Source organism: Orycteropus afer, unplaced genomic scaffold, assembly GCF_000298275.1.
Source record: "Orycteropus afer afer isolate SDZICR_OR568_19922 unplaced genomic scaffold, OryAfe1.0 scaffold00196, whole genome shotgun sequence".
NCBI lineage: Eukaryota > Metazoa > Chordata > Mammalia > Tubulidentata > Orycteropodidae > Orycteropus > Orycteropus afer.
In genome coordinates this window covers 1,580,426-1,593,038 of record NW_006921783.1, presented here as the reverse complement: position 1 = coordinate 1,593,038, position 12,613 = coordinate 1,580,426, and the positions used below count along the sequence as shown (strand labels likewise).

Genomic DNA, 12,613 nt, shown 5'->3' with positions numbered 1-12,613 from the left:
GGTTGTTCAAACTCGCAGCCCACTTTCTTCCGCGGCCAACGCCACCACGCAGCCACACCTCCCGTTCAGCGCGTTCCGCACCTCAAGTCCATCCTGTCCCACCGTGCGGCGCGCGTGGGCGGGTATGCAGCTCGCGTGGGCGGGGCACGCGCGCGTGAGGACGTCCGGGGAGCGCGTGCGCCGCCGCCGGAATTGCTTGTGGTGGGGGTTTGAGAGCGATGGCTCTCACCGAAGGGGCAGAGGCGGCGCACCCCCTGTTCTTGTCATAGCTGCCAAGTCTTCGGTCCATTCCTCGTCATGAGAGGTAAGGCCTGGGAGAGGCGGGAGGAGGAGGCAGGAGGCCGTGGCGGAGGAATTTTGAGAACTAGGTCACCAAGGCTCGGACCTGGGAGAACCCTGTTTTTGGGAATTCCGATTTGCGTTTAGTTTTTTTTTTTTTTCCTTCCTTTTTTATTCCCACTGTCTGTACATGGAGAGAAGAGGGAATGTTCTACATTTTTATTTATGAAAAAGACACTGAATCGGCCTCTCACGCATCGTCGGTCTTCACAGGGCTGAGGAAATAAATCGTAACCGTGGCGTTGGAGCCTCCCGAGAGGCCCTAAAAACCTCCATGTGGTAACCGCAAAAGCATTCAAACCTAGGAATAAAAGAAAGACACAGAACAGGCATTGACGTTAACCCTAGTTTCCTCCTATAGAAACGGAAAAGTATGGCAGTCTGGGATGGCCTCTACGGTTTGTCGTTTGTCGGCTGGGGCTCTGGTATCAGGGATCTTTCCCTGGCAGTGTCCCCTTTTTTGACACTGCCACCCCGCGGTGTTGGCATTTTTAATAGGCAGACTGTAACTTCCTTATTCGGAGTCATCTAGCAATTACACACTGCTCCCGAGTATCCTTATTTTAAACATATTTAAGTAACATTTTGGAGAGGGGAGGGGTAATACTTTTGGTGGCACCATTATTGGAAACTTTAGGAAAGCTGTTTGAACTTAAAACTAAAATTGTTGGTCTGCTCAGTGAAATGTTGGCATACTGTCAGTTTACCTATGACTTAATTTAAGACGTTAAGATAATGCTTTTATCTTCCTAGTATTTCTAAGCATTAAAAAATACTCATTCTTCCTTATGAAATGGGAGGTGAGATTTCTCCAGCTGGACAGACTGTATGTTCTTAAGTATTTAAGTATGACCACTAGTACTCATGGGAGCTCTGGTGGCCTAGTCCCTAAGGCACTTGACTGCTAACCAGAAGGCTGGCGGTTCAAACCCACCAGCCACTCTTCGAAAGGAAGGTGGGGCATTCTACTTCTGTAGTGATACTGCCTCGGAAACCCAAGAAGGGGTCGCTATGAGTCGGGTCCGACTCGACGGCACATAACAACTAGTACTCATAGCATAGGAGCTCTGGTAGCATAGTGCCTAAGGCACTTGACTGCTAACCCGAAGGCTGGTGGTTCAAACCCACCAGCCACTCTTCGGAAGGATGGTTGGGCAGTCGACTTCTGTAGTGATACCGCCTTGGAAACCCAAGGAGGGGTTGCTATAAGTTGGGTTTGACTTGAGGGCAGTGAGTTGAGTTGACTCGTATCATTAACATCTGCTGGGCACTTGTATTTTATTGTTTCCATCTGTCATGAGAGAACTAGAGACCCTGAAGTGCAATTAGAAAAAAAAAAATAGCTCCCTAAAAGTTTGTGTAGGACAGTAGAGTTTTGGCTTTAAGGGAGGATGAAGGAGTCTACTAAACAATAACTTGACAGTAATTTATTTACTGTGATTCTCAGCTGCTCCTTTACTCAGTAAAGAATAGCTGTTGTTGTTGTTGTTGTTATGTGCCGTCGAGTCGGCCCCCCGACTCATAGCGACCCCTCCTTGGGTTTCCAAGGCAGTATCACTACGGAAGTAGGATTGCCCAACCTTCCTTCCGAGGAGTGGCTGGTGGGTTTGAACCGCCAGCCGTCTGGTCAGCAGGCAAGTGTCTTAGCCACTATGCTACCAGAGCTCCCAAAGAATAGCTAGTGAACAATATATTGTCTATTGAGCTGTTCACTTAAAAAGTTTTCTACTCTGATTTTTAGGAGACAAAGCCCTAAAAGAAAGAAATTTGGATAAGGGAGAAAGTATTCAAGAACCATGCAAGCCAACAGTAGCCAACTGTTTAGTCCTTCAGGAACTGCAAGCAGTGAGGCTATCTCAGCCTCCCAATGTGTCCATACAAGATCAACAGGAGAAGGATCATGTCTTCATTCTGGAGATGTTCATATCCAGATAGACTCCATACCTAAAGAATGTGCTGAAAACTTAAGCTCCAGAAATACAAAGTCAGGTGCCTGCAGCTGGACCCATGGATGTGGACATAGTCACTTACGGAGTCACTCACACAGTGAAGTAAGGCAACCAGATGATACTGCCACAGAGTCTGGAGAAAATGGTAGCAACTCCTTCTCAGAATTCTGCTATCTTTTCAAGTGGTTGCAAAAAAGTCTTCCATATATCTTGATTTTGGGTGTCAAACTTGTTATGCAGCATATAACAGGTAGGACATCATAGAACATTGACTTGATAGTTAAACTCAGTTCATTTTTTTTTTTTTTTTTGGTAACCTACTTTAACCTATACATTTCATTTACATATTTTGTTAGATTTTAAAATTGTGTATGTTTCCTTTTAATTCATGTTATTAGATTATATATTCTTTGATTTCTTTTTCCTTTCAATTAACTGAAACTTATTTTCTAACAGGAATTTCTCTTGGAATTGGGCTGCTAACAACTTTTATATATGCAAACAAAAGCATTGTAAATCAGGTTTTTCTAAGAGTAAGTATGACAAGCAACCAAAAAGTTTTTAAATGTTTCTCTCTGTAGAATTACATACTCTTTTGAGAGAAATAGAAAATAAGTTTGACAAATTTAAATAGATGGATTTTAGCATCCATGATATACTAAATTTTATATAAAAAGTTATGTGTGTTAATGTTAGATTGCTTCCACTTATTTTATTTGTATGTTTAGTTCCTGATAGAGAAAGGAAAACTAGACAGAAGGGTTCAGAAATTTAGAACACACTATTTGATTTGATTTGGCAAATGTTTCATGTTTATGAGTCAATCTGACCATATAAAAAGAAGCCCTGATGGGGCAGTGGTTAAGCACTCAGCTACTAACCGACAGGTCAGTGCTAAGAACCTACCAGCAGCTCTGCGGGAGAAAGATGGGCAGTCTACTTCCATAAAGATTACAGCATTGGAAACCATGTAGGGCAATTCTCCTCTGTCCTATAGGATCACTGAACTGGAATCTATTCCAGTGGCACACAACAAAGTAATTTAACACCCCATTGCTTTAGAGTCAGTTTTGACTCTTAGTGACCCTATGTGTTATAGAGCAGAACTGCTCCAAAGGTTTTTCTTGTCTGTAATCTGTACAGAAGCAGGTTGCCAAGCTTTTCTCCCAGAGTTGCTGGGTAGGTTCAAACCACCAAGCTTTAGGTTGTGGTGGTGGTGGTGGTGGTGTTATGTGCCATCGAGTCGGCCCTGACTCATAGCAACCCCTCCTTGGGTTTCTGAGGCAATATCACTACAGAAGTAGGATTGCCCAACCTTCCTTCCGAGGAGTGGCTGGTGGGTTTGAACCGCCAGCCTTCTGGTTAGCAGTCAGGTACCTTAGGCACTATGCTACCAAAGCTCCAAGCTTTAGGTTAGTAGAGCATATTTGTAACACCGAGACCTACTAAGTAATATAATCATCATGAAAAACTTTAGCTGTTGCACTGTAGGATTTGAAATAACTAAATAAAATGTGTCAGTGAATAAATGAGTCTTGAACTGTTTGAGTTTCTCTTATTTAAAGAAAATTAAAGCCAAGAAGTTTTTCCATGACATAAATTATAAGTCTGTCCATATATATCATTGGGGAAAATAGGCTTAGTTTATAAAATTTCACTTTAAAGCAACTTTGAAAGGCCAGGAGGAACAGCAAATGAAAAAAGATCCTATGTAAAGAAAGGATCTTGCATTCTGCCTGGACATTGGTAGTTAAAACCCATCAACCTACAAACATTTAATTCAGGGTTTAAAACTAGTAAAACTTCTAATTAAACTAGCAATTAAAATTTTTAATTGACCTCAAACAGTCTTATTAAATATTTACTAAGTTACCTGATTTTAAAAAAAATTACGCCTCCTTCAGTGTTTATGGGGAAAATACCTCACAGGAATGAATAACAATCCTGCCTACCTCCCAGGTAATTTCAGTATTAAACATATATTAAAGGTCCATGGAAGTAATAAAGATATATACAGATATGAAGTGGTATTCTTGTATTCTCCTCCCTTAATTAGAAGTTTTCATTATTTATGACATTTTCTCTCTAAGGAAATTGAGACCTTTTTGAGAGTATCTATGAATTTGTGACGCTTTCTTCTGGGTATCTATTGCCTTATTTCTAATTCAGAAAAAGGATCAAGTGTATGTACCCTTATGTTCCACAATCATCCGTGTATTGTTGTTGTTCTTATGGGCCGTCTAGTCAGACCCGACTCATAGCGACCCCTCCTTGGGTTTCCGAGGCAGCATCACTACGGAAGTAGATTGCCCCATCTTCCTTCCGAGGAGTGGCTGGTGGGTTTGAACCACCAGCCTTCTGGTCAGCAGTCAAGTGCTTTAGGCACTATGCTACCAGAGCTCCCATCTGTGTATTAGTGAGATCTGAATATTATTCCTATTTTGAGTACAAAAAGTAAATATCTGGGACTTGATCATATATATAATTTGGTAAGATACAGAAATTTTCAGTTTTACACATTTCTACAGGTCCTATATCACCTTAAGTGATATTTTAATTTGCTCTGGGGAAGACTTATTTCTAGGTATAAAAATTACATCAAAACACAGCTTAGTAATGCTTTAAGTATCTTAAATCTTTTCTGGAACATAGATATCAAAAAAAAATCATAAGCTAGGGTTGTATTCAACCTTTTTTTTCAAAAACTCTTTAAATTAATAATTTCAATACTTTGAACAATAAAAAATAAAAATTACAAACCCTGATCAACTTAAATGCATTTCAGAAACTGTTTTGAGGATAGGCACATATAGGGAAGCAGTAAAGGTAAAGTTTGCAATTGGGTGTTTCAGGTTTTAAAATACTTGGCTACTATGAAAACACAGATAATGCTTTTCATACAGTGAAGACATTATTCTCTTTAAAATTTGTTTAAATGTAAGAGTTTTGTTCACTAAAAATATCTAAAACAACAGTGATGATGTATAATTTAGCAGCTAATCTATTTAAAGATTAATCTAGAAAAACTTGAATTAGTCATTAAAGTAAAAGTTTAATGATACTTAAAATTCTGGCATAATTCAAAGTAACAAATTATGAAATTGTTTATTTTTCAGGAAAGGTGCTCAAAGATTCAATGTGCTTGGTTACTGGTATTCTTAGCAGGATCTTCTGTTCTTTTATATTACACCTTTCATTCTCAGTCACTGTATTACAGGTAATTAAGAGTACAAGAACATTGTTTTATGTAGTTGTATATTTCATAGCACTTTATATGTATATCTTACTTGCACATAATACTTATTGCAAGTAATACTCAAAATTTACTTGTCTCCTTGCAGGATTAAGAGCTCTGTGTCTTTATTCAAGTGTGTATATACCCATTGCCTTGGCAAACAGCAGATACTTAATACTTAGTTTTTTGAGTTTTTGTTTATATAATCTGAATGTAATATCCTTAGTTGTTTTTTTTTTTTTTTCCCCCAATGTTTGTAGAAGTTAGGAGAAGACCCATGAAAGAGTAATTGATAATTTCTATGTCAGATGGGAGTGTTCTGAATTTACTCAGGTAACAAGTTTGGTTACAGTGGAGTTGGAGAGATGTGGACAAATCTGGGATACAGTTTGGAGGTAGAGTCAAAAGCAGTCATTGATGAATTGGTTTAGGTGGAATATTGGGGGAAGAATGAAGGATGAGCCAAGGGTGTCTGGTGTGAGCAACTGGTTTGAGCAACTTTACAGAGATGGAAAGACTGGAGAAGGAATTGGTTCTGTAGGAAAAAATCAGTAATTTAGCACATATTTAAGAGGCTAACTAGAATTGTTGAGTAGTTAGATATGATAGGAGCTCAGGGTAGAGGTTAGGGCTATAAATTATGATGTCAGCATCATGATTGACTAGATGAGACTGACCAGAGAAAAGACAGATAAAGAGGACTCAGAACTGGACATACCAAAATTAAAGGTAGGCCAGAAGGAATAGCAAATGAGACTCAGAAAGAACCATCACTGATATATAAGGACTGGGAGGGTGTGGTGTCAGTCAGAAGTCTAGAAAATATTTTGAATGAAAATGGATAAAGAGAAGTGACCTTTGAATTCAGTAATTGAGCAAGTTGTCAGTCTTGACAAAAGCATTTCAGTGGAGAAGAGGATGGCAGAGCCCAGTATTAATGAAATTTTTTTCATTTATAGGCTAGAAAGGTAGAAACCATGACAAACTAGGAACACTACTAATTTTTTATTCTATGGAGAAAAGATTGGAAATTCAAGCATTTAAAAAGTCACTTTAAAATAAAATGATCTCCTGTTCCATTTATGTGAGCTCTGACATTATCTTACCTCCATCATCTTTTTTACATACCAAGTTGAAGTAATAGGTAGTAGCAAATTTAAAACTCCTGTTGATCCTTTACCTTTGTATATTGCCCTGGTAAATTTTGATGTTTTTCTCTTGGTAGCTTAATTTTTTTAAAACCTACTTTGGACCATTTGAGCTTCTGGGAAATACTTTGGATTGTTGGGATTACAGACTTCATTCTGAAATTCATTTTCATGGACTTAAAATGCCTCATTTTATTGGTGCCTTCTTTCATCATGCCTTTTAAATCCAAGGTAAGAAACTAACTTTTATTGGAAAAATATTAGCAAAACATTTCAGTGCTATTTAGTATTGCTTTAAATGACTTTTTAATTTTTCCAGTTTGTTAAATAACCTAACTTTAATTATCTACATTATCTCAGACAGGCCATTTGCTCAAGGACTTGAAACTAAATATTAACCTATTGAGAAGGCTTGTTGTTGTTATGTGCCGTCAAGTTGGACCCGACTCATAGTGACCCCTCCTTGGGTTTCTGAGGTGGTATTACTACAGAAGATTGCCCAACCTTCCCTCTGAGGAGTGGCTGGTGGGTTTGAACTGCCAGCCTTCTGGTTAGTAGTCAAGTGCCTTAGGCACTACGCTACCAGAGCTCCTTTGAGAAGGTTATAAATCAGAATTATATTTGCCTCAAATTAATGTAAAAATCAGTCTCTATATTATATAAGAAAATATTATTTAGATAGGTTCTCCTCCAGGACATTATCAATTGATAGTTAATAACTAACTATATGCATTTATCCCATCTTCTTGTACTCATAATAAAAACTTTAATACAAACTTTTATAATCATCAAAAGCGTATATATGTAAGTTTATTTGTAGTATACAGAAAACATCTTCACTTATCCTTTAGAAATTCTTTGACAGCAAACTCCCCTCAGTGACTGTAAATGTGAGAACCAAGTTGAGGTTAATGATTAGGATATTCTCAGGTCAATATGAAATATTTGTGCTGTATATATAAACAACTTGGATAGCTCTGATTTTAGGGTTTTTTTCTTTTTAGGGTTTCTGGTATATGCTTCTAGAAGAATTATGTCAGTATTACCGAACTTTTGTTCCCATACCAGTTTGGTTTCGGTACCTTATCAGCTATGGGGCGTTTGGTAATATAACTAGATGGAGTCTTGGGATATTGCTGGCTTTACTCTACCTCATTTTGAAAGTAGGTATTAATTTATATGATTAGGTATCATATGCTACTACTGCTTTTCCCTTTTACTGTTTTACAGTTTGTTTTATATTCATATTAGTAGTTAGAAGTCATGATAAGTTCTTTATTTAAACTTGGAGAAATGGAAATTTATTTCTAGTGGTTCTCAGTTTTTATTGGCATGGAGGGAGGGTGGAGAATGGACTTCCACATAACAAGGAATACCTTAAGTGAGGAGACAAATGGAATAGAAAACACCCATCACCAACATAATTCTCAAACTATCTTGTCCTGTTCCCTTTCTGCCTGTTCCTTTCAACTTAATCACTTTATGAAACTTTAAAATCTAAATATGTCAATAACATGTAAACCAGGTAAAATTGCTTTTAATCTCTTGATCTGATGTAATTGAGTTAAATTTACATTTGTCTTGATCTAATTATAACTCAAGGTATTCAAATGTTACTTCACCATAGTTAAAATTTGACTTAAACTTACAAGTTGAGTAAAATATTCAGTAATTGGACTTTAAATATATTTAGAAAGAAATGATTAGTTGTAATACACAGTAAGTATTAGGTTAAATACCAGGAGTTTGTATTACGAGATTTCAGCTTTTGAAAGCTATTATGAGATTTTTGGGCTTAGCAAAATAGGAATCCTTGAATTAATAGATTACCTCTTTTTTATTCCTTCTTTCAGCTTTTGGACTTTTTTAGACACCTGAGAGCTTTCAGACAGGTTTTGCGAGTATTTTTTACACGACCAGTAAGTACTTTTTATCAGTTAAGGAAAAACTTTCACTTTTCTTCATATAAAAATTATTTAGTTTGGTAGTTTTAGAAGTACGGATTTCATGGTTAGATGATCTTTTACTTTGAGATTACTTTTTTAGTACTTTTGACTCTTGGGACTAAAATAATGACTTAGTAGTTTTATTTCTGTGATGAGTTTCTTAAATTGCACATTGCCAATATCTTAATTGTTGCAGTGTTTCTATGTTTGAATGTGCTTCTCACCTTTTTACCACCTGACATTCTTAATGGTTTATAAACATTCCCTTAAAAATTCTATTATGTGAAATTTTGTTCTTCTTCTAACCCACAAATGTTAGCTTTATATATCTCCATTAACTCCTTATTCTGCTTTTATGAAAGTGATTTCACTATAATTTACTGTGTATATGTAAAACGCTCATTACCAAAAATCATCTCTCTCGTAGTTTTCTTACTGGAGGAAACCAATAGTTAATTCTGTATGCACAAATAAGTTCATTTAGCAGTGTAAGACTCCAGTGGCAGTTGTAAACTTGATTATGATGATTCTATTACTGTTACAAATTGCAGAGAAAATGTCATAAAGCAGGGTGATTTGCTAATCAGACCAGGCCCCAAAGGTTCCCAGTACCTAGATGTGATCACCATATTTCAGGATTTGATCCTCACCGTAGCACTCTATTATATAAACAATTATTTGGTCAGGTCTCAGGAGCACTGACAGGAATACCAGCCTGATAAACAGTACCATTGAAAAAAAGATAATGAAGTATTATGTCTATCAAGTTGACCAGACTAACTGGCCAGGGTACTATTTCCTTAAAATAGTGTTAGCAATGTACAAACAATTTTTGCTTACAGCCTATGCAGACTTCCTTCTTCAGACAAAATAAAAGTGAAAGTTCATCTTCAGCCAGTTTAATTTAAAGCTGATAAGTATGTAAGCATCAGCTATTTCCCTATAACTGATCTATTAAGATTGTGCTGAAATAACCTCAAGAATATACCCTGATATTCTGAGGGATCAGGTTTGCTAGTCTGATAGAGCCTGGTAGAACTACTGAGACTATGGTTCCTAGCTGCCCTTCAGGTCTGGAATTGAACCCACACCTGTGGCTTCGAGCCAAACAAAAGACAGGCATATGAGTTGAACATTTACCTGAGGTAGATACATGCCTTGGAGAGAACAATCATGGGAGAAAGAAGGGCTGTTTATGCACAGGGAGACAGCTCAGGGGGCAGAAATGCATGGAGGGATGGACACAGGGAAAAGGTGACTATTGGGAGGAAGTGGGAGGGGAGCTGTTGCATTGTGGTAAATTGTGGTCAATGTCATGAGACAAAGTGTATGTGAACTGTTGTATGGAAAGTGAATTTGCTCTGTAAATTTTCACCCAAATCACACACACACAAAAAAGAATATACTCTGATTTCTTTATCTGTGAGGCAAAGTTTAGAGGGACTATCACAGTCATTTTTCAGTAAAACAGATAATAAAATTTGTAAGCCTGTCACATTGTAGCTACTTTGCTATATTCCTGATACTCTCTGAGATATCCTGGGCTTGTAATATACATGTTCCTGAACGTTACAGGAGAAATGGCAATCTCCATCAGGATTAAGTCTTCTGGAGGCAATCTCCAAAAAGCCAGACAAGAATGTTGTTTTTAAGAGCTTGTCAGTATAAATATACACATTGTACTCTGCTAAATGATACTTTACTGAAGGGAAACAGGTAACCTAAGATCCTCTATCTTTATCACAACTTGTTCCTACAATCTTGAATATCACCAGTCCCAAATTTTTTTTAGTATTTTCATCCTTTTGTTAGCCCAGCTATTTGTTACAAGTATAGATTATAGCATCAGATATGTTGAGAAGTCATGCTTTCCTCTTATTTCCAAGTCTGAGCTTGAGTGTTCTTAGTCTCTTAAACCACCTCTTCAGCCATCATTTCTACAGAAAACTAATCTACTTTGTAACATTTTGATTCTTCCAGATTTCACTGAGGTTCTTAACTGTCACATCTAGTTAATAACTAAGTTTATGCTGAATTTTCTCACAAAGTTTACTAAGATCTTAAAGAAATCAGAAATATGTTTTAGCATTTTGGAAGAAAATTCAAAGAATTGCATTATTGTTCACTTAGTTTTGACAGTCCTGACTCTATCAAAGTGACTTTACGCAATTATAGTTCCTTTTAAAATTTTATCATTCCTTTCCCAGTACTGAGTTCTCTGACTTTTGTGATAATTAGGGATGATAAATATTTTTAGATTTATTGGCAGGACTGTCCAGTGGTCGCAAACCATCTTCACTTTGAACTCCCCTGGGGAGCTTATAAAAAAAGATTGCTGGATCCTATCCCGTATGCCTGGACCTATTTAATCATTCTCCACTGTAGAGCATAGAAATCTGTATTTTTAAAATAAGCTCTCCAGATGAGTTACTAGCTGAGTTATAGATTGACTTCTCTGTGAACCACTGATAAAACTAACAGTGGGCTCAATTCAGCAGTCCTAGGTTCTATAATGGGAGCTCTGGTAGTGTAGTGCCTAAGGCACTTGACTGCTAATCAGAAGGCTGGCAGTTCAAACCCACCAGCCACTCCTCGAAAGGAAGATGGGGCAATCTACTTCCGTACTGATAGTGCCTCAGAAACCCGAGGAGGGGTCACTATGAGTCGGGTCTGACTCGACGGCATATAACAACAACAGATTATATGATACGTGAGTAAATGTTTTGTAATATTTAATTTTACTTCAAGTTATTTAGTCTATTGGTTTATGTGGAATTTGAAGCACTGTCGTCATTTAGTTCACCAGATCTAACAGATTTCCAAGATCGTATTTTGTTTTAATAATTACATCTCTTGTAATCCATCAAGACATTGTTCTGCCTATGAGGTTCAGCTTTGAAATGTTTGTATCCTTTGGGAACGTTTTCAAATGCCTGGCTCCAGGGAGATTTGAGAAAGTAGAGCATCACCTATATATTTGAGGAACAGGAAAGAAATAAATTCATAAACTTATTTTCATAGAGTTATGGAGTGGCTGCCAGCAAGAGACAGTGTTCAGATGTGGATGATATTTGTTCAATCTGTCAAGCTGAATTTCAGAAACCAATTCTTCTCATCTGTCAGGTAATTATATTTTCAGGTAACCTAAAATATCTATAGCATTTCTTCTCTATGACTCAAAAGTCACATTCATGTTAATTATAAGGAAAAAACTAATGTTTAGTGGAAGGTAGCATTCAGAATACATATTAGTAATTTCTTTGTGATTAGAGGTTTGGTAGGTTAGCTAAACTTTGTGCCTTATGTTGTGATGGCTTTTATTCAGAGAAATGTATAAAGCGAAAAAATAATAAATCTTGCATATTAGATACCAAAGTGATTGGAAAACAGACTATTTTTTACAGTTGGATGTTAGTCTTTTAGAATACCACAATTTGTTACTGGATTGTGTAAGGCTTTTTCCTGTACTTTATGGCAGTTATTCTTTCTATTAAGCTTTTCAGTCATCATAACTTTATCTTAAAGATATCACTTAGAGATAGCTTGTATTTTAATATAAATGGTTAAATGTATGTAGTATAGTTAAAAGAACAATTAGTGTTAGTATTGCCTCTACCACTAACCCTTTCTAACCTGCTGTTTGTGTTCTTGAACGTGTCAGTATTGTCCGTTTGAAGGGATTGTTGTTGTTGTTATGTGCCATTGAGTCGGCCTCGACTCATAGTGACCCCTCCTTGGGTTTCCGAGGCGGTATCACTACAGAATTAGTCCTCTCCAAAACTCAGCTTTAAAGAGTATGATTCTCTGCAATGTGATGAATTAAAAATGTTTATTAAGTATAAAATCTTAATTTCCTTACAGCATATATTTTGTGAAGAATGCATTACCTTATGGTTTGACAGAGAGAAAACATGTCCGCTGTGCAGAACTGTAATTTCAGACCATATAAACAAATGGAAAGATGGATCTACTTCTTCACACCTTCAAATATATTAA

At 37.0% G+C, this 12,613-nt stretch overlaps 1 protein-coding gene across 1 annotated transcript; it reads left to right on the top strand.

Annotated features, from left to right (window-relative positions):
• The first annotated feature begins 2,087 nt into the window (after nucleotides 1-2,087).
• RNFT1 (ring finger protein, transmembrane 1) lies at nucleotides 2,088-12,613 on the top strand. Its single transcript, XM_007947871.2, has 8 exons — nucleotides 2,088-2,538; nucleotides 2,745-2,821; nucleotides 5,405-5,505; nucleotides 6,749-6,902; nucleotides 7,676-7,834; nucleotides 8,525-8,590; nucleotides 11,639-11,740; nucleotides 12,479-12,613. Exons 1-8 carry the CDS (start codon nucleotides 2,136-2,138, stop codon nucleotides 12,611-12,613), a joined length of 1,197 nt encoding a protein of 398 aa, XP_007946062.1. The 5' UTR covers nucleotides 2,088-2,135.